General features: G+C 39.9%; 1 protein-coding gene across 3 annotated transcripts in view; it reads right to left on the bottom strand.

Moving 5' to 3' along the window:
- Positions 1-6,809: 6,809 nt before the first annotated feature.
- GTF2IRD1 (GTF2I repeat domain containing 1) overlaps positions 6,810-23,042 on the bottom strand; it is a 102,270-nt gene continuing 86,037 nt past the window's right edge. For 2 of the 3 annotated variants that reach the window (XM_073665174.1, XM_073665166.1), the window contains exons 15-27: positions 22,402-22,464; positions 20,119-20,184; positions 19,727-19,910; positions 15,240-15,298; positions 13,800-13,865; positions 12,346-12,429; positions 11,422-11,605; positions 11,146-11,174; positions 10,087-10,164; positions 9,780-9,972; positions 9,056-9,096; positions 8,130-8,278; positions 6,810-7,037 (exon numbers count right to left, since the gene is read on the bottom strand). In XM_073665174.1, the coding sequence (XP_073521275.1) occupies positions 6,969-7,037; positions 8,130-8,278; positions 9,056-9,096; positions 9,780-9,972; positions 10,087-10,164; positions 11,146-11,174; positions 11,422-11,605; positions 12,346-12,429; positions 13,800-13,865; positions 15,240-15,298; positions 19,727-19,910; positions 20,119-20,184; positions 22,402-22,464 (1,265 nt within the window). In that variant the 3' untranslated portion in view covers positions 6,810-6,968. The remainder of the gene's footprint in view (positions 7,038-8,129; positions 8,279-9,055; positions 9,097-9,779; positions 9,973-10,086; positions 10,165-11,145; positions 11,175-11,421; positions 11,606-12,345; positions 12,430-13,799; positions 13,866-15,239; positions 15,299-19,726; positions 19,911-20,118; positions 20,185-22,401; positions 22,465-23,042) is intronic. The other variant, XM_073665170.1, reaches the window with a different exon arrangement.

Genomic DNA, 23,042 nt, shown 5'->3' with positions numbered 1-23,042 from the left:
AGCACGGTAGGCCTACACCCTCACCCTGACCAGGGCCAATTTCCCCGTTGCTCTCAGACATCCAGGTCCCTTCCTAGCTGGGACTGTTTGTGGGTCAATTTACCTGTTCTAGTAAAGACCCTGGACTGCCACCTGTTGTTTGCGTGCTCCTTGCTCCTCCAGCACTATCAGCACTGGGACTCTCACTACCATCACTCCCAACATCCATTATACTGCCCTGGGGCCGCACTCTTCCCGTGGGGAGTCATACTACCCTAGCTGCACACCTCATCAGCCCCAGCGGTCTGCATGCAGCGGCGGTTCCTAATAACCGCAATCCACGGGTGGCGTAGTCGGACATAATCAACAGCACTTAACGGACTACCACTGGCCTGACCACCCTGAGCCACGGAACCGGGTTGCCACTACTACTCCCATCGTTCCCCTATTGCCCGGATCCGAGTGCCCCACGGCCCAGGGGGCGAGTCAGAGACATATCTACAAGATGAGGACCGTGATGGGGAACATTGCTACAAAATGATGACTGGGATGAGGCACATTACTACAAGCTTAGGACCAGGATGGGGACATTACTACAAGATGAGGACCAGGATGGCGACATTACTACAAAATGAGGACCAGGATGGGACACATTACTATATGGTGCTAATTGTAAGACCATATTACTGTATGTGGCCAATTGGGGGAAACAAAATTGTAAAAATGAAAAAGAAAGAATTAAAAATAAAGCATGAAAAAATATTTTGGCACTAAAAATGCTGTTTTATGTATAAACTAAAGTAAACACAAAAAAGTGCACTTTTATTATCGCAACATCCATAACGACCCAAGCTATAAAAAAATAAAATAAACACGGCAAAAATGTTCAAAAGATGTATACAAAAAAAGTGACATATCACTAAAAATGTCACTTTGACCTGCAAAGAATGCGGCCCCCCAAATTCAAATTTTTTTCATGTGCGGCCCATATATCCAGCCAAGTTTGAGACCCCTGGTCTAGAGTAATAGCAGTAAAAAAGAGAAAAAGCCGGCACCATTCAAACCGCACACTTGCCCGGAAACCTGAGGATACCTGGATTGGAGCTGGCCCACTCTGTGAGAAACAGGTGCATGATCCGAAGAGGAGATATCCTGAGTGCAGCACGTAGTAGATGAAGATGGCACTCTGCAACATGGTAAGTGCGATGAAAAAAGAACTTTATTCCAGAAACACACAATTAAAACATGGAGCTGGGAAAGCAGAGATCCTCATCGCATTTACCGTGTTGCAGAGTGCCATCTTCATCTACTATGTGCTGCACAGCGTCTAGAGTAACTCTGCTGCCTCATTATAGTGAATAGATCCCACAGGAGTTTCATCTGAATCACGTCACTTGCAGATTTAGATGGAAACCCCGATGTAAGTGCGCAGAAAAGAGCACAGGATAAACATGGTCCAAAATGTTATGTAAAATGTTCCCAACAAAAGCTTCAAATCAATGCACAAAAAAAAGCAAGTCCCCACTCAGCTCCATCATCTGTTAATGGAAGTATAGGGGGCTTCCACGTTACTTGAAGTACAAAGGCTCTAAAAAAGCAAAATGGCTCCTGACCCCCCAAAAGAAATTCAGCAAATTCTGCGCTAACAAATCCAAATGCCTCCTCCCTTCTGAGCCCCACAGTGTGCCTAAACCAAATTTAGCATCCACATGTTTGGCATTTCTGTAGCGATGAGAGCCCGCCTAATTTATGGGTGCATGTCTCCAGAAGCACAAGCTGGGCACTACAACGTACTGGGCACTACAATGTATGGGCACTACAATAGCAGGTTTGCAATTTTCACTCAGCAACATCCACTGCTGCTTGTTTCTGGAAAACACCCATGGAGTCAAATCATCACTACACCTGTAGGTAAATTCCATAAGGAGTATAATTACCAAAATTGGGTCAGTTGAGGGGGATATTCTGCTCTTTTAGGCATATGGAATCCACAAACTATTCTAGGAAAATCTGTGCTCCAAGAAGCAAATAGCGCTCTGTCCCTTCTGAGTCTCGCAATGTGGCCAAATAGTACTGTACAGCCACATATGGGGTATTTCCACGTTCAACAGAAATTGTGGTGTCATTTTTACCAATTTTCCTGTGTGAAAATGTAAAATCTGGGGCTAAAACAAAAATTTTGGCGGTAAAAATGTTATTATTTTTTTCTTAACTGCCCAATGGTATAAAATTCTGTGACACACATGTGGCATCAATATGATCACTGTACCCTTAGATGAATTAATTGAGAGGTGTAGTATGTAAGATGGGGTCACTTATGGGGGGGTTTCTGCTGTTCTGGCACCTCAGGGCTCTTCCAGTGAGTCATCGCACCCACAAACCATAACAATAGTAAAATCTGTAATATAATATGGTGCTTCTTCCCTTCTGAGCTTTGCACTGTGCCTGAAAAGTAGTTTCTGATTACATGTAGGGTATTGGCGTACTCAGGAGAAATTACACAACAAACTGAGAGGTCCATTTTTTCCTACTAGCCCTTATAAAAATTAAAAACTTGGGGCTAAAACAACATTTTAGAGGTAAAAATGTAATTCATTCTTCACTTCCCAATGGTATAAATTTCCGTGAAGCACATGTGGTGTCAACATGCTCACTGCACCCCTTCATGAAATCATTGGGGGTGTATTTTGTAAAATTAGGTCTCCTATTAGGGGTTTCTGCTGTTCTGGCACTTCAGGGGCTCTGCCAATGTGACATGGCACCCTCAAACCATTCCAGCAAAAACAACTCCAATATGGCGCTTTTTCCCTTATGAGCTTTGCACTGTACTCAGGAGAAATTGCACAACAAATTTTGGGGTCCATTTTCTGCTGCTATCCTTGTGAAAGTGAAAATGATCAGCGATCTCACAGCAGGGGCCTGATCATTGCTACCTGTCAGACATAACGAGATCGCTAGCAAGATCGCTATTGCGTCACAAAAACTGTGACGTATCAACGATCTCGCTAGCGATCTCGTTATGTGTGACGGGGCCTTAAGACTACATTGGATGCAGCCCTTGGCTATGTGTCTCATCTCTTAGACATGTCATATGGTGTTTCGTAATACCACGAAACATTGGTATTTTGACGCATTTCATTTTTTACTGATCATGATTAAATGTTACGTTTTATTAGTAACTCTCAGTACACACCTGTACCATCTAGAGTTTTATACTGTGATACTCTTGATGATTTTCTCTGGAAGCATAAATGTATATCCAAGCTCACAATTCCAAACCCTATTTAGCCTGTCTCCTGTTATTCCCAGCCATAGACATAAAAAAATAAAAATATAAACATATTCAGTAGTGCTGCATCTATAAAAGTCTGACATAAGAATATAAAATTACTTTGAAAAATCTCAAGATGTGTAACAGTTCACATGACACAGGACTCATGGTAGCTCACACTTTTTTTTTCTCTTGACAATCATTCTTCCAGATGTCCCAGGACTCTTCAGCAGAGAAAATAACTTTGAAGGAAGTACAGGCAATAGACTCCAGAGGAATGGGGTAAAGTTATTTTCTCTGAAGAAGCCTCCCTCAGACTGCTTGGGGCATCTGGAAGAATGATTGTCTAAAGTAGAAAAGGTGAGCAGCACTACCCTGATTTCTCAATTTTGCCTAAAACACTGCTATGAATAAAGAGACATCCAAACATCATCCAAGAACAACTTCTCCCAATGATCCATCAGCAATTTGGTGATGAAAAATGGTTTTCCAGCATAATGGAGCACTATGTCACAAGGCAAAAGTGATAGCATTGAAATTTTTGGTTAATGGTCAGGAAACTCCACAGATCTCAATCCCATTGAGAACTTGTGGTCAATCTTCAAAAAGTGGATGGACGAGCAAAAATACAGAAATTGTGATAAACTCCAAGCACAGATTAGGCAAGATCAACAATGGAAACAGGTGTAAATGAACGAGTGTATAGTAGAGTTGTGTTTGCAGTTTGTAGCAGAACTGGCTGTATATTTAACAAGCTGAGTGCACATTGCACGGATTTGCTCTGCACAATGATAAAAGTCATTAGCAGCTCTGCAGGCAGCATGTTCCTTTTATATCCCCACCATTGAGCATCATTACTCAGCGCAATGTAGTATTTACCACTTGGCACTGGAGGTTCATTCCCTTGGCTTGCGTGGAGGGAAGGAAGGTGGTGGTGCCAGCAGAAAGGGAAATGTTTTTTTTTTACCCCCCTTCCCTCTTCCAGACTGCATAACAAAAAGGTTAGGGGGTAAAGACACAAATACAAATTATCCTGCTAGCATGCCAGAACATCTGTGTTCAGAGGAGCACTTACAGGATCAGAGTAGCACCAATCAGCTCCCTGCCTCGACGTTCAGTGACATACTCATGCTACTGATGTTGCTAGCGGTTTATAAGGTAATTTCATATTGCTGCAGCGCAAAAGATAAGACACGCAAGCCTGAAGAAGGTTAAAGGGGTTTTCCCACGAACAAAATTTCATTTTAATCAATGGCTGTGTCTGACCGTGTATGGAACATGGTGTGATCATACCACATCTCCTGGGCAGGGGAGGACGCAAAAGACAATACAGACATTACAGCAGGGGATCACAGCTGATTCTTTCTTTGAAGGAAAACATTGTTTAAAAACAGACAGGGAAATGTTTTACCTCACAGAAAGAATCAGCTGTGATCCCGTGCTGTAATGTCTGTATACTCTTTTGCTCGCCCCCCACTCCGCCCAGGAGCTGTGGTATGATCAGACCATGTTCCTATACGGTCAGACACATCCATTACACAGGACACAGCAGGGGCACATTTATAAGATTATCTCAGCACAGGAACATTTTATTTAAACATATTAAGTTATTATTATTCCAAGATCTATTGATTAAAATGTGCTTTTGTTCATGGAAAAAAAACTTTAAATCCAATTTTCACAATAATTTGGAACTTGGTGTATGTGTCTGTTCTTTGGCTCCTGAGCTATTTTGGGAATGTACTTTGCATAGACTCAAAATAATTATTTTCACTTGTTTGGCAGTGCCCACTCATCCTACAAATAGCAGAACAGTGTTTTATATCACGTTCCCCAAAACCGAAATTCAGAACAACCATACACTTGTTTTTTTTTGCTACTGAGTTTCGATGTTTATGAACCATTGCACAATTGATTATGTGAAGTTGCTAAACTTAGGAGAATCCTGATTGTGCCCAGATGGCAGTAAAAAGTAGTCTAATTACAGAATGATCACTCACAAACCAACCATTCTCCTAACAAATTGAGATTTCAGAGTAGTTGCATAAACAGCATCTGCGCTTACTGAAAACATTTTTTTACAATATGAAAGCCATTTAATTTGATTTAATTTGCTTGTGAAATATGAAAATGTTTCACTGGAGAGCATATGCAGCTGTGTTACTGTGAGAAGGAACGATCAACTTTCAATGTATTCAACCAGATAGCCAGATAAAATAGATTTTCTGTTTTACTGCCAGAGTTCTATTCTTGCGCTGCATTTGAATCTAATCCATTACTTAGATAAAGTTCCCAAGTTTTATTTTTACGGAGATTGTCACCAATCCATTACATTTGTACTTCATTAAACCTAAGTACTTGATTTCAAAATGCTTTTGCTGTGGGGGGGGGGACATAGTACTGGTGCAACCTGTAAAGCCTCACAGAGGCCCTAGAGGTAAAAAGGCCCACTACCACCTCGAAAACAGCAATCAGCTTCTGTCACAAACACATTATTGGATAGCAAAGGGCCCATATTCTATTCTTGCACAGCGGCCATTTTCTGCCTGTTGCCGCCCTTACTTTGCTGTATTAAAAAGTTGCGAGCCATACTTGATATATTCCTCCCAATGTCTCAAGACTGGCTTTTCACATGCCAGTATTTAACCCATAAGCAAGTAAGAGACTTGGCACTCAAAATGCAGTGGAATGAAAAATTCTTTAATGCAATCCAAACAATTGTTAACATTTCAGTCCTAACATTGCGACAGGCTTTGGAACTCGGTTCCAGTTCTGATGAAGGTTCAATGTTAGGACCGAGACGTTAACAACAACTGTTCGGATTGCATTAAAGAATTTTTCATTCCACTGCATCTTGAGTGCCAAGTCTTTTATTTGCTCATCTATGGGTTGGAATCATACTTGAGCACCTTGTCTCCGAACTCAGGAGTGCCGTATATCTCTACAAAATGTTCTGCTGGAGTAAGGAGTGCCAAATGTATAGAGGCACCTGCCTCTGTAACAAGCTGCTACTTTCCATCTATATAATCACTGCAGCTTTGACCATGGCCTGTTTTCACACGGATAAGTGTCACGGGAATCACTTCATGCTCTGCATCAAAGCAGCATTACAGTTGATGCATACGACCAAAGTCTGCTGCAAAAAACACATACAGTCTGATTTTCTAAGCTACACTCACAAAGAAATGTAACTTAATTTGTCTTTAAGCTTTGAACCAAATTAATTATGTGTTTTACAGGAAAGTGAGTGGAGAAACACGTGTGGCCTAAATAGTGATCCAGTGTGCCTACATTGCATCAAATTTGGCAAAAATAGTTGACCAAGGTAAGGTAACTCATAGACGGTGTAAATTTCGACTAGACAGTCTAAAGATGTGCGAAATGTGTCAAACCATTTTGATAAATCTGCATTTCAAAGGGAATCCTTTTAGACTTTCTAACCCAAATTTGCACTGTCTAAAAGTTAGACAGCTTTAGCTATACATTCCCATTATTATTAGACTCTGTAGGAAATAGGCTGTATCCAATTTTATCACAATACATATATATAAGACACAAATCAGAACAAGGCAACACATTTTATTCCAAAAAGGCCATCTTGGATGGCAGAAACATACTGTAAAAATGATTGGAAAAAACTAAAAGGCATTGTTAAATATTGTCATATACACTTTTATACAATAATTACATATTTCCATTCAACTTCCATCTGAGAGAACTAGAAGTTCATTTGTCCAGGAATCTGCATGTTCACACCCCCGTAGTCCAACATATACATGGGCCATTGCTAAAACAGAAGAAGAGCATAGTATTAGGCATGTATTGCAAGATTATGGTTTTTAAAAGTGGTTTTCATTCCACTTATTTATCATAAAGGAAATATTTTACATTGTCAGTTGGATGAAACTGACATAAGACTCTGTTTATACCAGATATAAGGCCCTGTTCACACCAAACATAAGCATTCGTTCAGAGCAGCATTGAAGCTTCTGTCAGCAGGCTACTTTGAAGATTCCAATATTTTTACCAGGACACGTAGCACAACATCCTATGCTATTATTCCTAGCAAAATGCCAGATACCCGGAGAGAAACCCAAAGGACTCCATTATAGTCAATGAGGTCTCTCAGGTGCTGCTGGTGTGCACCATGGAAGGGATGGAGGCGAATAATGTAAATAAAAACGACAGTGTGGACAGTGCGGGAAAGCAATGTACAAAATATAAATTCACATATATCTATATATATGTATGTCAGACACTGCAGCTCAGACCTATTCACTTGAATGAGGATGAGTCCCAATAGGAGGCACAGACCACAGACAAGACTGGCTCTTTTACAGGATTCATCATAATTACTTTTTTTAACTAATGGGTTAAAGATTGAACAAAATAATGATGGCATTTATTTAGATCACTTCTTTACTCTGCAGTATTGTGAAAGAATAAGCTTTAGAAGATTGCAAGTATAAACTTTCTTCTGCCACCTTGTGTGCGGTGGAAGACCTGGCAGGGCGGCCAGACTTCAAGGCAGGCTGATTTCACTAGAATATCTCCCATGAGTTATTCTCCAGCCCAAATTAAAAGTAATTACCTGATTTATGCAAAATAAATGTATGTTTTGCCGAACGTTTTACAATTATATTGTTTTGTTCATTGTCTGTTCCAAATTAACTTCTGCATTGATGATCAACAGAAGCCAAGATCGAGCAGGGCTCAGTTCAGCCTCATATAAACAAATTACTAAAGATCTAACCTTTCGGACTTTTGTCCAGTAAATGGGTTAAGTATTTACTGTAAAAGGTGTTGTAAACAGTTTGCTATAGAGTTTCAGTATCTTTCTAAATCAATTGATAACTCATTAAGGAACATATACACTTACCACTAGGGACATTGGATGTGCTGATGTGATGGGTTCTATATTAGAAGAGGAAGAAGATGAGGACGACGAAGAGTTGGATGATGTTGAGGACACAGAGTTTCCTTCAGAAATTCGCTTTCTTTTTCGCTTCGGAGCAAGGCTGTCTTTGTCTGCGCAAGAAAATAAGCATATTTGGGATAATGACATTACATAAAATTTCATAGTAAAAGGTGTTACCATTGTGTTACAATGGCCATATATTCACATAGAAGCTGTGGTAATGGAAATCAAAGGTAAAATATGCCCCATTAATGAAATTTAATTTGCCCATTCTATAGGGTGGAAATGATGACATATGAACTACTATTACATAACTACACAGTAGGCGAATGTAGCCCTTATATCATACAGTATATGTCAATAAGTGCAATTAAGGTCTATTTCCGTCTGTTAAAAATGCCTAAGGCGTTTTTAAATAGAGCTTGATCCTACCTGTCTGTCCATATAATTGTAGGCTATTAGCCTGGGAGAGGCATCAGATTAGGTTTAGGGTCCCAACAAAGGGGTACGCCTTGGCGCTGGCTCTTGGGCTCACACGAATTGGCCAATTTATGCACTAAGTACCTTCATTTTTTAACATGTTTTGTACAGGAGAAATGCAGTTCCAATTTCATATATTCAATGTTTTACATATTATAGCATTTCTGAATGCAGCTGTAATTTGTTATTTTGTCTGTTGACAGGAAACACACATTTCATAAATTATGGATCACCAGCCCTTCTGGAGCTTCCACTCTCTACCCCATATGCCTTCTTTTGACCATTTATCCTAACTTTTAAGACCCTTCTCCTTTTATAAACAGCAGGTTTTCCTTTACAAAACATCAGATAAATAAGATCAAAGAATGTCTGTGACGTATAATCCTAAAACATTTTTGTACACTTACGTAATTGTGATGGTGGCTCGATACATATTTCTGAAAATGGCCTGTGAAAATAAATAGAAATGCATGGATTTTTCGTTACTTTACAAAAACCCTATCTGTCTTTCTATATATGAAAGGTCAATGTGAAAGAAACATCATTGTGGCAGGCAGTGACTGGCTACTACAGCCGTGTTGTCACTGAGGATGGCATGTTATCATGTTCCCTTACACTTTTTTCACTTGTGACTTATTTTATTTGTATTTACATTAGTTTATTTAAAAAGACGGCACACTTACCAAATGGATATGCTGGTGCCAGGTATACTTTAAAAGGGGGTTTTCCACTACTTTGATACTAATGACCTATTCTCAGGTAGGCGGGGGTCCGACACCTGGCATTCCCACTGATCGGCTGTTTGCAGCACAGGCAGAAGCCGGAAGTAAACATTGTATGGAGTGGAACACCACTGCTCCCTCCCACTATTTAGTGGCCGCTGCCAGGTACTGCATGCAAGATCACATTCAAATAAAAAGTACTGATCTGTAGTAGCCTGAAGCAGCGACTAAACAGTGTGACAGAGAGGTATATACTGTACCTCATCAGCCTATACAGTAATGTTCTCTGCATTCAGTTTTAATAAATATATTAAAGCTGTGACTACTGACTACAAGTGTTTTACATCAGGTTTAATAAAACAAACTGAACTAAAAGCTAGTCCTCTTGTCTCTAGTACAAGGTACTTACTGCAACTGGTTTATTATCACCATATGAATGCTTTCCCGTGCTTTCATTACTTTTTCTAGCCGTGTTATGTCATAAGTATTTGGATTCCTGAATGGTATGTCATTTGGCAGACCAGTGACTTCTATAGAATCAGGATTATCTCTGATTAATTTGTAGGGTACCAGTACTGGATGGCCCAACCCTAGGGCTTCACCTGCAACAAGCAAAAGTCATACCTGTAAAAGACACTATGAATAGCAGAAAAGAACATAGTACATAAATTAGATTACATCTAAAAAGAAAAGTCAAGACAAAAATATAGACTAACCATATTTTTCATTAAAGAGCTCTTTTACTTGTTCCCGAAGAATTACTTTTTCTCCCAATCTATTGGCATCTTCATCATCTGATGGAAGAATATAATCTGGAGTGAGGTGACTACACATGGTAGTATAACACAAATGAACATACGGGTATATACTGTACTTTTAGCAAATAATGAGTTGACTTAAAGGGTTATTCCCAAAATCATAAGTTATCCTCTATAACCTCTGTAACTTACTGATCACTGGGGGTACAACCACAAGTGACACACACCGATCTTGAAAAAAGGGTTTTGGAACCCCAAGAACGGCGCTGCAGAAATCCATCTTGAATGGAGTGGAGATGACCATTCTTGTTCTGCACAGCATTCACTGTATATGGAACTGACAGAGATAGCAGAGGGAAGCGCTCTGCTATTTCAGGCAGTCAGATAGCCAATGAATGGAGTGGGGATAGAGATTCTGCACCTCGGGCCCAGTCAAGACAGGACGCTGCAACCCCGTTCTCAGGTTTTCAGAGCTCTGCATTAATTGTCGGACCCAGTGATCAGCAAGTTATCTGCTATCATACAGTTAGGGCAGGGGTCCCAAACCGTAGCTCGAGAGCCACTTGTGGCTCGCGGGCCCATGATATGTGACTCGCGGCTGTGTGCCAGCTTGGTGCATTAGCTCCAGGTGTAGCAAGCAGAAATTAAGTGAAGATCTCTAGATGGTGACTATTGTGTGTAGCCCTGCACAGAAGAGCAGATCTGAATGGGGGTAAGATAGGAAACCCTGGAGCTTGGCATTCTGTCTTGGTGTGAATTCAATGGAAACGCTTTGGCTGTCATTATACTGACAATAGGGGGCTCTGGGTATCATTACTATGAATGGAGCAGGAGCTGGAAATAGCTCGTGACCCTTTTTCAGAGCTGAATGTGGCTCTCTAGGTCAGAAAGGTCGGGGACCTCTAAATTTGGGGATTAACTTGTAATTTTGGGAATAACCTTTTAGTACAGTATATAACTGTAGTGAATAAAATTATTGTAACTTAAAATAATGCAAAACATAAAACCGCATCTTACCAGGTCTCGGAATGAGTCCTTGAAATGGCCTACAACATAAATACAAAATATGAATCTAAATGTTTTTAGTGTTGCATGGATTTTACTAGTGCTTTGGTGACGTTTACTTGATAATAAAACATATATAACACGTATATAACAAACATTAAAAATAAGTGTCCATATAAAGTAGTAATATTTGACTGGTTGTATGGAAGCTAAATATCTAAATAAGAATATGAAGATCTCATTTTCTGGTTTGGAAAGCAATGAGTGATCGTAGAGTCAAGCTCATACCTTGTAACCGTGAACCTGATTTTATCTGCCACTGCCAAAATCCGTTCTAGATTCTGTGATCCAAAGGTACAGGGTTTTCGAAAAGGAATCCCTGGAGGCAGGCCTTCTATTATAACAGAGCCAGGGTTACTCTTAATGCGTTTATAAGGTACTTGAACTGGGTACTTGATTCCAAGGGCTTCACCTAGAGCAAATCATATACATTTTTACTTTATACATGTGAAATAGCGGGTTCTTGTAGTAAATGTACACTTTGTGGGGTGCACTCATGTAGTGCTGGGCAGCCCGCCTGATCTAATAGTATGGGCGTCATTAATAGGCTGTAAGCCGGACACTGCGCATCACACGTATCTGTGTGACTGGCGTCCTATGCAAGCCTCATTTGTGTGCATTTTTTACTAGGTGGCCACCCCCTCCATGAATTGTTTGTGGGTGTCTGTTTGCATCAGTATTTCGCACCTGTGCTGCCCCCGCCTTTATCATGGGGGTCTGCTCCATCTTGCTAGTGCTTTTGTAATCTGACTTGGTGTTGGTAAGGCTGTTTTTCTTTTTGGTATGTTTTTAGTAAATGTATAACTACATTTGTGTTTTCTTGTTCAGAATTATATGAAGAATAAAATGTAATGTTTGGACCATTTCATTTTCATACAGTAAATGCAGCTAGTCAGTAACAAATCGACAAAATCCTTTATAGTCCTAATTATTGGTCATTTTGATCAGCAATTAATAAATCCCAATCAAAAAGTTTGATGCAAGAAAGAAATCGTAGATCTGTATAAAATAAAATTAATAAAAGTTCAACAAAAAAGAAAAAGTAAAACTTAGTTAACGGGTAGACTTCTAAGGCATTGCTCTTAGTCGGTTTTCTCATGTGTGTATGGCACAATACAATATGTTCATACAGCAGAATTAATGTGCACTTACCATATTTTTTATTAAAAAGGTCTTGCACTTGCTCTCGTAGAGTATTGGCGATGTCTATTCTGGAAAGTCTGGCGTCATAGTTTTCTAGAAGAATCAATACATTATATGAATATTTTTGACTCAAATTAATGTTACACTCACAATTATTTTCAGTGACCTTACTACTACAAGAAGTTTTAAGAAATCCCATGTGCTTCATGACCTGCTGTTCATACAAGCTAAACACGGATGTGAATAATCGTAAAAATATTGCTGGATGTTTTACTGCTCTAAGCTATGTTCACACGTTGTGGAAAATTCCCACTGTAGATTTGGTTAGAAATCCAAGAGAAATCCGGATTTCATTGCAGATTTGGCTGCAGACTTCACCCTACTCCATTTTCTAAGCAGTGAATAGGGTAAAATCTGCCTAATATTGAGCATGCTGCAGATCTGACACCACACTATGCTTTCATTTTCGTGAGGATATTTTTCCGCAACGTGTGACTGGGATTCTGAAAACCCCAATAAGTTGTATTGTACAGTAAATTGCTGAGGATTTACCATGTTACAGTGAAGGCCACAAATTATATTGTGCATTAAAATATATTAACATAAAAAGATTAAAATAATAAAAACCTGAAAGTCGTTCAGTAACTAATATATTTTATATGTTTTTTTTCTTCACTTAAAGCCTCAAGGTGTATACTCATCTTAGATATTTATGGAGTATTCAGAGGATATGACATAAATGAGAAGACATTCCATTTATATAGCCTGGTCTACCCACCCCTGTCATTGGAGAGATGGCTGCACATGTGCTTTATTCTCTAAAGACTTCTATAGCAGTTCCTCTCCACTGACAGGATGAGGGTTACAGGACAAGATACTGTGGCTCAGTGGTTAGCACTGTTGCTTGCAGCTCTGGGGTCCTGGGTTCAAATCCCACCAAGGACAGCATCGGCAGGGAATTAGTATGTTCTCCCTGTGTTTGCGTGGGTTTCCTCCCACACTCCAAAGACATGCTGATAGGGAATCTAGATTGTGAGCCCCAATGGGGACAGTGATGCTGATGGCTGTGGAATTAATGGTGCTATACAAGTGAGTAAAATAAATAAATAAAGATTCCCCTGACCTCAAGTAAGGTATGGGTCCCAATGGCAGGACCCACATTCATTAGTCACTGATGGCATATACACATTGCTATCCCATAATTCTCAGATGAGAATATCACTTTAAGGACTGTTACACATTCGATTTGTATTGAACATAGCCCCTATGTTTGGATAGTGAGCGAAAGATGAATCAATAAGAATTCCTATGCCTGTAAATGTTTTTGTCGCTCTCCTACAAGACAATGAGAAAATATTTGAAAATCTACAGCCGCAGGAAACATTGAGCAAGGGGACCTCAGAAGAAAAAGACTTACAGGGTTCTTAATTTCATATGTGTTCATGAAAAAAAGCAACATTTACCTTGAAAACTAGTTGTTTGAGAGCTGTCATCCAACGTGGAATCATGACAATCTTTCTCACTGACTCCTGAAAATGATTATATGAAATTTACCACAAAAATCACAAACTGTATAGGGCCTCCTTCACACATCCGCGTTTCTGTGTTTTACATGGACCATGTGTCTGCGCAAAACACACAGAGACATGTCCATTTTTTTTTCCAATAGCACAGATAGCAAAGGCCAATACAAGTCTATGGGTCCATGAAAAACACGTACAAGCACATAGATGTCCTGTCTGTGTTTAACATTGCAAAGTATTGCGGAAGCTTCGTAATGTATTTCTTTCTTTATCTATACAGGAAAAACACGGATGACACACTGATGGTAAAAACGGACACACGGATGACACACTGATGGTAAAAACGGACACACGGATGACACACTGATGGTAAAAACGGATACATGGATGACACACTGATGGTAAAAACGGACACACGGATGACACAGTGATGGTAAAAACGGACACACGGATGACACACTGATGGTAAAAACAGATACATGGATGACACACTGATGGTAAAAACGGACATATGGATAACACACTGATGGTAAAAACAGATACATGGATGACACACTGATGGTAAAAACGGACATATGGATAACACACTGATGGTAAAAACAGATACATGGATGACACACTGATGGTAAAAATGGATACATGGATGACACACTGATGGTAAAAATGGGCACACGGATGACACACTGATGGTAAAAACGGACACACGGATGACACAGTGATGGTAAAAACGGACACATGGATGACACACTGATGGTAAAAACGGACACACGGATGACACACTGATGGTAAAAATGGGCACACGGATGACACACTGATGGTAAAAACGGACACATGGATGACACACTGATGGTAAAAACGGACACATGGATGACACACTGATGGTAAAAACGGACATACGGATAACACACTGATGGTAAAAATAGACACACGGATGACACACTGATGGTAAAAACAGACATACGGATGACACACTGATGGTAAAAACGCACACACGGATGACACACTGATGTTAAAAACGGACACACGGATGACACACTGATGGTAAAAACGGACACACAGATGACACACTGATGGTAAAACATTGATGACACCAGTACATGTATGTGTTTAATACTGACGTGTGAAGGAGGCCTAGCAAATGGCAAAGCCAGCTTCAACAATATGGTATCAAACAAATTAACAATTTCTCACTAGGTATACATTTAAAAGGCTTTCTTCTACATAATAACTGGATTATACAAATCAGAGGCTATTAAAATTACAAATTCTTTTTTTAATACATTTTATAAATTAAACTAATAATTTTGCATAAGTATTAAATACATAAAAGAAAATCCACATTTATAACAATAAGTATCAATTCTATGCAATTAACCGTACCTATAGGACCAGTAGTGTCATCCATAGTCTCCTTAAGTCCTTCAGTAATCAATTCTGGCCTATAAAATAAAAAGGTGATATTGGCTAGTTTTAGTTTAAAAGTTATAGTTACCCAAGTAAATTGTAGTTACACAGGTAAACAGATGTAGCAGAACTGAAGTTCTCAAAACAGATTTGGTATTATCAGTAGATTGACATTGGACTGGAGATGAAGTTATTGTTACCAGTGTCAAAAGATAAATGGTTTGCTCCATTAGCATAAATGCATTTCATGTGACTTATCAGGGCTGGTTCTCCCATGCTCATCTCGCCTCAGGTGGAAGTCTAAGGTGACAGTCAAGGGGTGGAATATTGCAGCCCCCTAGAAACAGGGCTGCACTGGCGATTTGTCTATTGTCACCAGATGGGCCGGTCTGGTCATGGGCCGCTTTGGCCTGCTACACTGTAGCAGCTGTGGTGGAGCACAGAGCCATCGACTCCGTTTGCCATCACTCCGGCAGGAAGCTGGCACCACACAGGGGATGTCGGACAGTGCAATGACATCACTGCATCGCGCTGTCTGTGCCGGCCAACTGCGAGACAAGCAGGATGAAAAGAAAGAGGCTTAAGTGGACGAGAACCAGGATTCGTTGACTATAAGCTTTTTTTATCATGTGACCTGTGAAACAAGGGGGGCATCATACTGTGTCACCATCATACTGTGTTTTGGGGAAATGTATTGTAAGGGCATCATACATTCTATGATGGAATGTACTGTGGGGTCATCATACTATGTATAGAGGATGTGTGGGGGGATTATACTGTGTAGGAAAGGCTGTGGGGCAGCATCAAACTGTATATAGGGGACTATGGAGAATCATACTGTATATAGTGTGGTGTATGGGCCATCAAACTGTATTGGTCACAATCTTACTGTGTGTGGTGGACTGTGGTGTCATCATCCTGTGTCTTAAGGAGCTGTGAGGCCATCATATTGTGCATAGGGGATGATGGTCACCATCATACTGTAAGTGTGGGCTAAGGTGGCCATCATATTGTGCATAGGGGGGCTATGGGGGCATCATACTGTGCAAGGAGACATCATACTGTGCATTTGTGGTTGAAGAAAGTAGGCACAGTATAGACAGGACACAGTAAAAAGAAGGATTAGTATAGAAATGGGGCAGTATAGAGAGGGACACACTGAAAATGTGGACAGACTGAAGGGGACATCGCAAGGGGCAGTGTGGAGAAAGGAGCAGCATGGGGGAGATAAGAAGGTACAGCAAGAAGTAGGGAAAGTGTGGTTATAGTGATGGTGTTTTATCATAGTTTATAAGGGCGAACAGTGTAGAGGATATAGTTCATAAGGGTGGGGGTATAGAGGCCATAATTCATAAGGGCTGATGCGTCAAGGTTAAAATTCATAAGGGCGGATCATGTGGTGGTTGTAAATGATAAGGGGTGATGGTTTGTTAAAGTTCATAAGGGTGAACGGTGTGGAGGCTATAGTTCATAAGGGCAGACCGTATGGATAGTAGTGTAGAGACTATAGCTCCTAAGGGTAGATCATGTGGAAACTATAGTTCATAAGGGTGGATGGTGTAGAGACTATAGTTCTTAAGGGTGGACAGTGTGGACGCTATATTTCATAAGGGTTGATAGTGTCTTATAGTTCATAAGGGCGGATGGTGTGGAGGTAATATTTTGTAGGAGAGTACAGTGTGGAGGCTATGTACCATAAGAGGTACAGTGTGGGAGTCATATTTTGTGCGTGGAGCACAGTGAGATGCAAATACTATTCAAGGGCTCAGTGTAAGGCAGATATTTTTATACAGGAGTATTATAATGACACAGTTATTTTTAAGGCCACCATGTTGGGATGAACCACATAAGACTAGAGAAGAGGAAAGTTTGCAGAGACAAAAAGTAATATCAAAAGTCATCATGGTGTCTGGACCAGAAGGAGATGTAAGGGATGAGAATGACTCCGATCAGAGAAGATGTCACCTATAAGGTACCTGGGTGTACATGTTTATTTGTGAAACTGCCTGTGTTTAACTAGTACTGTGGTTTCTGTATAGTCTGCAGTCAGGGCTGGCTGGTATTTTTTGGTTTTTGCTTGGGGGTTAAGCCTAAAGCACTGTCCCATGAGTGGTGCAAGCACATCTTTAGGTATTGGTCTCATGTAGCACTCTGTTAGAAATTAAACACAAATAGTTTACTAATTGTAAAAGGCTGTACAATGTTAATACAATTATGTAACCATTAAAGGAAACCTGTTACCAGGTTTATGCTACCTCATCTGAGATCAGCCTGTTGTAGGCAAAGAGAAGCTGAATCCAACAGTGTATCACTTAGATTACAATTTGCACTTGAGTTCTAATTTTATAATGGAAATACGATGCAATTTGAGTCAACCACCCATCATAATCACATACAGTAGCTCCAGCAGGAAGCATGAAATGGTGTCCTGCTGCATGGGTCCATATTAACGATTGTGATGTGGCTGCAGATTTACTCCTCTGAATCCCCTCTATATATACAATCGCACTCGGCAGTACTTCACTTGTCAAGCCCTCTAAATACAGCTTCAGCCTACAGTTCATTGCTCCTCAGACCCTACATATATACAGCTCCATCATTACTTAACCCCTGTATATGCTGCCTCCATCTGCAGTACATCACTACCCAGCCTCTCTATACATAGCCCTATCTTTAGTATAATACGTCTCAGCCCTTGAATACAGGCTCCATCTGTAGTAAATCATTCTTCGGCCACTGTATACAGACTTCATCTACAGTACATCACTCATTATCGCCTTTATATAGTCTCCATCTACAGTATACCATTCTTCAGCCCATGTATACAGCCCTCATCTTCAGTACATCGCTCCTCAGCTTCTGTATGCAGCCTCCATCTGCAGTACATCACTGCTCATGCCTTCATTTGTAGTACATCACACATCAGCCCCGGTATACAGCCTCCATCTACAGTACATCACTCCTCAGCCCAATATATGCAGTCTCCATATGCATTACGTCACATCTCTCAATCCCGCGCTCCTCTCTGGTGAGTAGGAAGAGGCATGTCTTCAGACACGTACAGCGTGCTGATGCATGCAAACTTAATTCCAGCACTGCAAAGGCACATGGCAGTCAGGCAGCCATAAGAAATTGTTATCATAGTAACTGTTGAGGGCTGCCAGGCCAGCAGGTGCCTCAGTACCTTGCTTTAAGTCAACTGAGGTCGCATCACAATCAGTAAGATTCTGTTGGGATGTGACCGTATGTTATCTAATGCAAAGTACAGCATAGCTGAGGCACCCAACAGCCAGTTAGTCTTAAACAGTCACAGCCAGGTTGGGTATCTTCTCTTCTGTCCCCTGACGCAGCCCTGTCTGGAGTGTTATGATAGCTGGAGACAACAACTGGCGGCATCTCTTTACCATTGTTAAGGACACACTGGAAGTTGTAGTTTCATGTGATATCAATGTATATTGTGGGCGCTGACCTGACATTTCAGTTGATTGCTGTATTAAGCTTGGTGCTATATTCATTTACTAATCTTGGTTCTGTTGCTGTCTTTCTGTACTGTTAATAGTTCTGGTGATGTATTTATGTACTGATGGTTGTTCTAGTGTGGTTTTCATATACTGATGGTGGTCATGGTGATCTTTTCATGTACTGATGGTAGTTCCGGTTATAGATTCAAGTACTGATGATGGTACTGGTGCGGTACTCCTTCATAGGAGACAATGATTTGTTCTATTTACTGCAATACTATAGCATTACAGTGTAAATATATAGTATCAGCAATTAGAGGATCACAGGTTCAAGTCCCCTATGGGTACTTAATAATAATAAATGAATAACGTAAAAGGAAAACCTCAAAAAAACAATGATGAAATTGCAATTGTTCACTGAAAGTTTAAGTTGCACTGCAGGAGGTGCGCCATTTAAATTTTTGTTTCAGGCAGCAGAAAAGCTAGAATCAGCCTTACCTACTGGGGTATATTGGCAACATAGAGGAGGTGTCCTCCCCCAGGGACTTGCAGCAGAGAATTTCTTCTACTCTAGAGGACTCAGTGTGAAAATGTATTTAAATGGTCACTGCCGAGAAAATGTGTGACCACCTCAACTTTTTCAATGGATATCAGAAGATCTAGGTGGCATTAGCTGCCAAACCTGCAGTGATTAGATGATTGCCAGCTTGTCTTCATTTATTAAAGAGGTTCAGCTATGCTACATGTGTATGTTTATTGCTCATATAAATCTCAAGTTTTCTCCTCTGATTGTTTTCACAATTGAGGATTGCTAAACATGATATCATATTCTAATAATGGCTAATGAATATACATGAATTCTGTAGTCAGAGAGGTAGAAGTGGAATAGGACCTGTGAAAAATATTTTAAAGTCATCATTGTATTCAAAATATGTCAGAAGTTGTCAAAGATATGATGTACAGTTAGAAGACAAATGAAGACGAGATCAATTCCAGGATTACCTTTTTATCACAAACTGAATAGCATCGCTGTTTTCCAATATTTTTCTAAGCTTTGCAATTCCAAAACAATTAGGTCGCCGAAATGAGACTCCATCAGGCAGGCCCACAACATATAGATCTTCTGGGTACATCAAGAATTTTGCATATGGCACCTTAACAGGGTGAGAAGCACCAATTGCTTTTGCTGTTCAAAATAATAATAACAAATGTTAATTTACACGTGTATGTGAAAAAAAAAATAGAAAGAAAAAAAATAAAATAAAATTTGATTATTAGGCCAAGATTAAAGTCAAGCAGGAGGGAACTAACAAGCATCTAGGGTCCAAAAGTGTAGGAAACGTGTTTTGCAAAGATGTCAAAGGAAGACAGTAGAAATGTGAATTATTACTTACCGTATTTTTTATTAAACATATTTTCAACTCGTTTTCTTAGTTGGCGAATAATATCTCCAATGCCTTCTTGATGCATAAAAAAAAAAGTATTACAATTTTATTCATTACTTCATCTTGTTTGCTAACAGTGGAGCATGCAACATCAGTAACCAAATCATACCTTAGAGAAAAGTATTAATAAACAGCATATATTTATACAGATTGAACAAAACTATCATATATACCATATGTATCCTTCAGATACAACCTGTCTGATCAGCCTGTGAACCTAAGGGCAGATAATTTTTCTGGTGAAAGCCACAAGCAGCCAGGAATTTAAACTGTGGCAGTAAATATAGAATTGAATGGTCATTTATTGTACTACATTGATGCCTCAAATCCACCAGAAAGGGAGCTGCAGAGTACATCTCCATTTTGGCTCACATAGTGGAATCCCCAATGGGCGAGCCTCCTTTGTGATGTTTATAAATGCCTTAAATGGGCACACAGATGTGGAGTGTCTTCATCAGACAACTTTAGGAATATGGACATGGAGTGTCTTCATCAGACAACTTTAGGGCATATGGACATGGAGTGTCTTCATCAGACAACTTTAGGGCATATGGACATGGAGTGTCTTCATCAGACAACTTCAGGGTATATGGACATGGAGTGTCTTCATCAGACAACTTTAGGGCATATGAACATGGGGTGTCTTCATCAGACAACTTTAGGGCATATGGACATGGAGTGTCTTCAGCAGACAGCTTTAGGGCATATGGACATGGAGTGTCTTCAGCAGACAGCTTTAGGGCATATGGACATGGAGTGTTTTCATCAGACAACTTTAGGGCATATGGACATGGAGTGTCTTCATCAGACAACTTTAGGGCATATGGACATGGAGTGTCTTCATCAGACAACTTTAGGGCATATGGACATGGAGTGTCTTCATCAGACAACTTTAGGGCATATGGACATGAAGTGTCTTCATCAGACAACTTCAGGGTATATGGACATGGAGTGTCTTCATCAGACAACTTTAGGGCATATGGACATGGAGTGTCTTCATCAGACAACTTTAGGGCATATGGACATGGAGTGTCTTCATCAGACAACTTTAGGGCATATGGACATGGAGTGTCTTCATCAGACAACTTTAGGGCATATGGACATGGAGTGTCTTCATCAGACAACTTCAGGGTATATGGACATGGAGTGTCTTCATCAGACAACTTTAGGGCATATGGACATGGAGTGTCTTCATCAGACAACTTTAGGGCATATGGACATGGAGTGTCTTCAGCAGACAACTTTAGGGCATATGGACATGGAGTGTCTTCAGCAGACAACCATTTGATAAAAACTGGTAAGCTGTCAGATATCTACCTTACCATAAGGTCATTGAACAGCATATTTGGCACTAATGTAAACCAATGTAAAACATGAACACCACTCTTCTATTTTCCATTAATAAAGGAAAAAGCAGGTGTTGATAGTGTAATGTAGTCAGCCATAAGAAGTATAGGGTGGCTAGCTTTACATCCTGTTTACATGTAGTAATTTTTATATTGAATAAATCTATTACAATAACTTCCCAATGACAATACATATAATAATCAATAATAAACAATTAGTATAGTTTAGCATTCATGAAAATTGACTGCCCCTGTTTAAAAATGACCATTTCCATTTATTGAACCGCAAAATGTAAATTGACGCTCTCTGACTTGCCGAATGATTAAATCAATGAAATATGCAAACAAAATCACTAGTTACATTTATTTAATAGCTGTTACAGGTTTGGGAGTCAACAATCATTAAAAGAAAATTGTAAAGTGTATGTAGAATTAGAGGCAGATTCTGTTCTTACAAGAAATATAGCAATGTTTGATGAACAGTTTTGATGAAAACTGGACAGTTCTGGAGAGCTTGTGTCAAATCTCATTGTTAAAAGCACATAGAAGAATACTACTACATCAGTATTCTCTTAAAATAAAATATATGTTCTTGGAAAATAAGGAGTTCAAAAGTGGAGCGGTGGAAGGGACTCAGGAAGTGCTAATGGTCAATGGGTTAGGGGTCATTAAATACCTGCATTGCCCTGGGCGATGGCAACCCATGCTACGCCACTGAATGAAGCATAGCCATTTACATAGTGTGTGCTTCAAATCAGCAATTACATCCACAGATATAATTCAGAAGGAGCATGTAATAAATGCTTCTGCATACAGAGATCTGTCTGGTGACATATTTGTTCTAACATTTAGTTGAGTCAAAAAGTTCAAAATAGACAATAGTTACCATCTATGTGCTTCTCTCCCACTCTGTGAAATCTTGAGCTGTCAGTTATTCCTTTTTCAGAAACTACAAAACAGGTAGAAATTATTGGACCGATGCTTCTATTGCGTAAATTCCTATGATTGGTATAGTGTATATGTATTCATCCAAAGAATATAGAAATATATATGTACAGTAAATGGTAAAGTTACATATATTGATATATTATTATTGGTTGTTATAAATGAAGCAACTTATGTTACCAGACCCCAGTATAGATAGAAGTGTATGTGACAATCATTCTATTGTGTTTGTGAACCTTATCAGGCAACACCACTTATGAGCATCTAAAGCCTCCATACACATTAGACTGATGCACATGGAGGTAGCGGACCAGCTCTCCAAGTATGCACATGATGCAAATATCAGGGGGGACTAGCCGCACCTAATCCATGGATATATTTTCTAGCCTCTCAGACTCAACAACTCTGGTTAATTCAGGGGAACCTAGATAAACTGATACGTCTACTCACACACACAATTTGCCAATTACCTCCTTTCTAGAAACGGGAATCTCGGGGTGGGATGCTAGGCGGCATCTTCCGACCCTAGCACTTATGGGGAAAACGTGGCAGAAAATCAAACTGTTGTTGGGAATAGAGGGT

Source organism: Phyllobates terribilis, unplaced genomic scaffold (genome assembly GCF_046119375.1).
Source record: "Phyllobates terribilis strain yellow unplaced genomic scaffold, ASM4611937v1 Scaffold_2__4_contigs__length_985480577, whole genome shotgun sequence".
NCBI lineage: Eukaryota > Metazoa > Chordata > Amphibia > Anura > Dendrobatidae > Phyllobates > Phyllobates terribilis.
The sequence above is the reverse complement of the archived record's forward strand: the minus strand, read 5'-3'. Positions and strand labels throughout refer to the sequence as shown.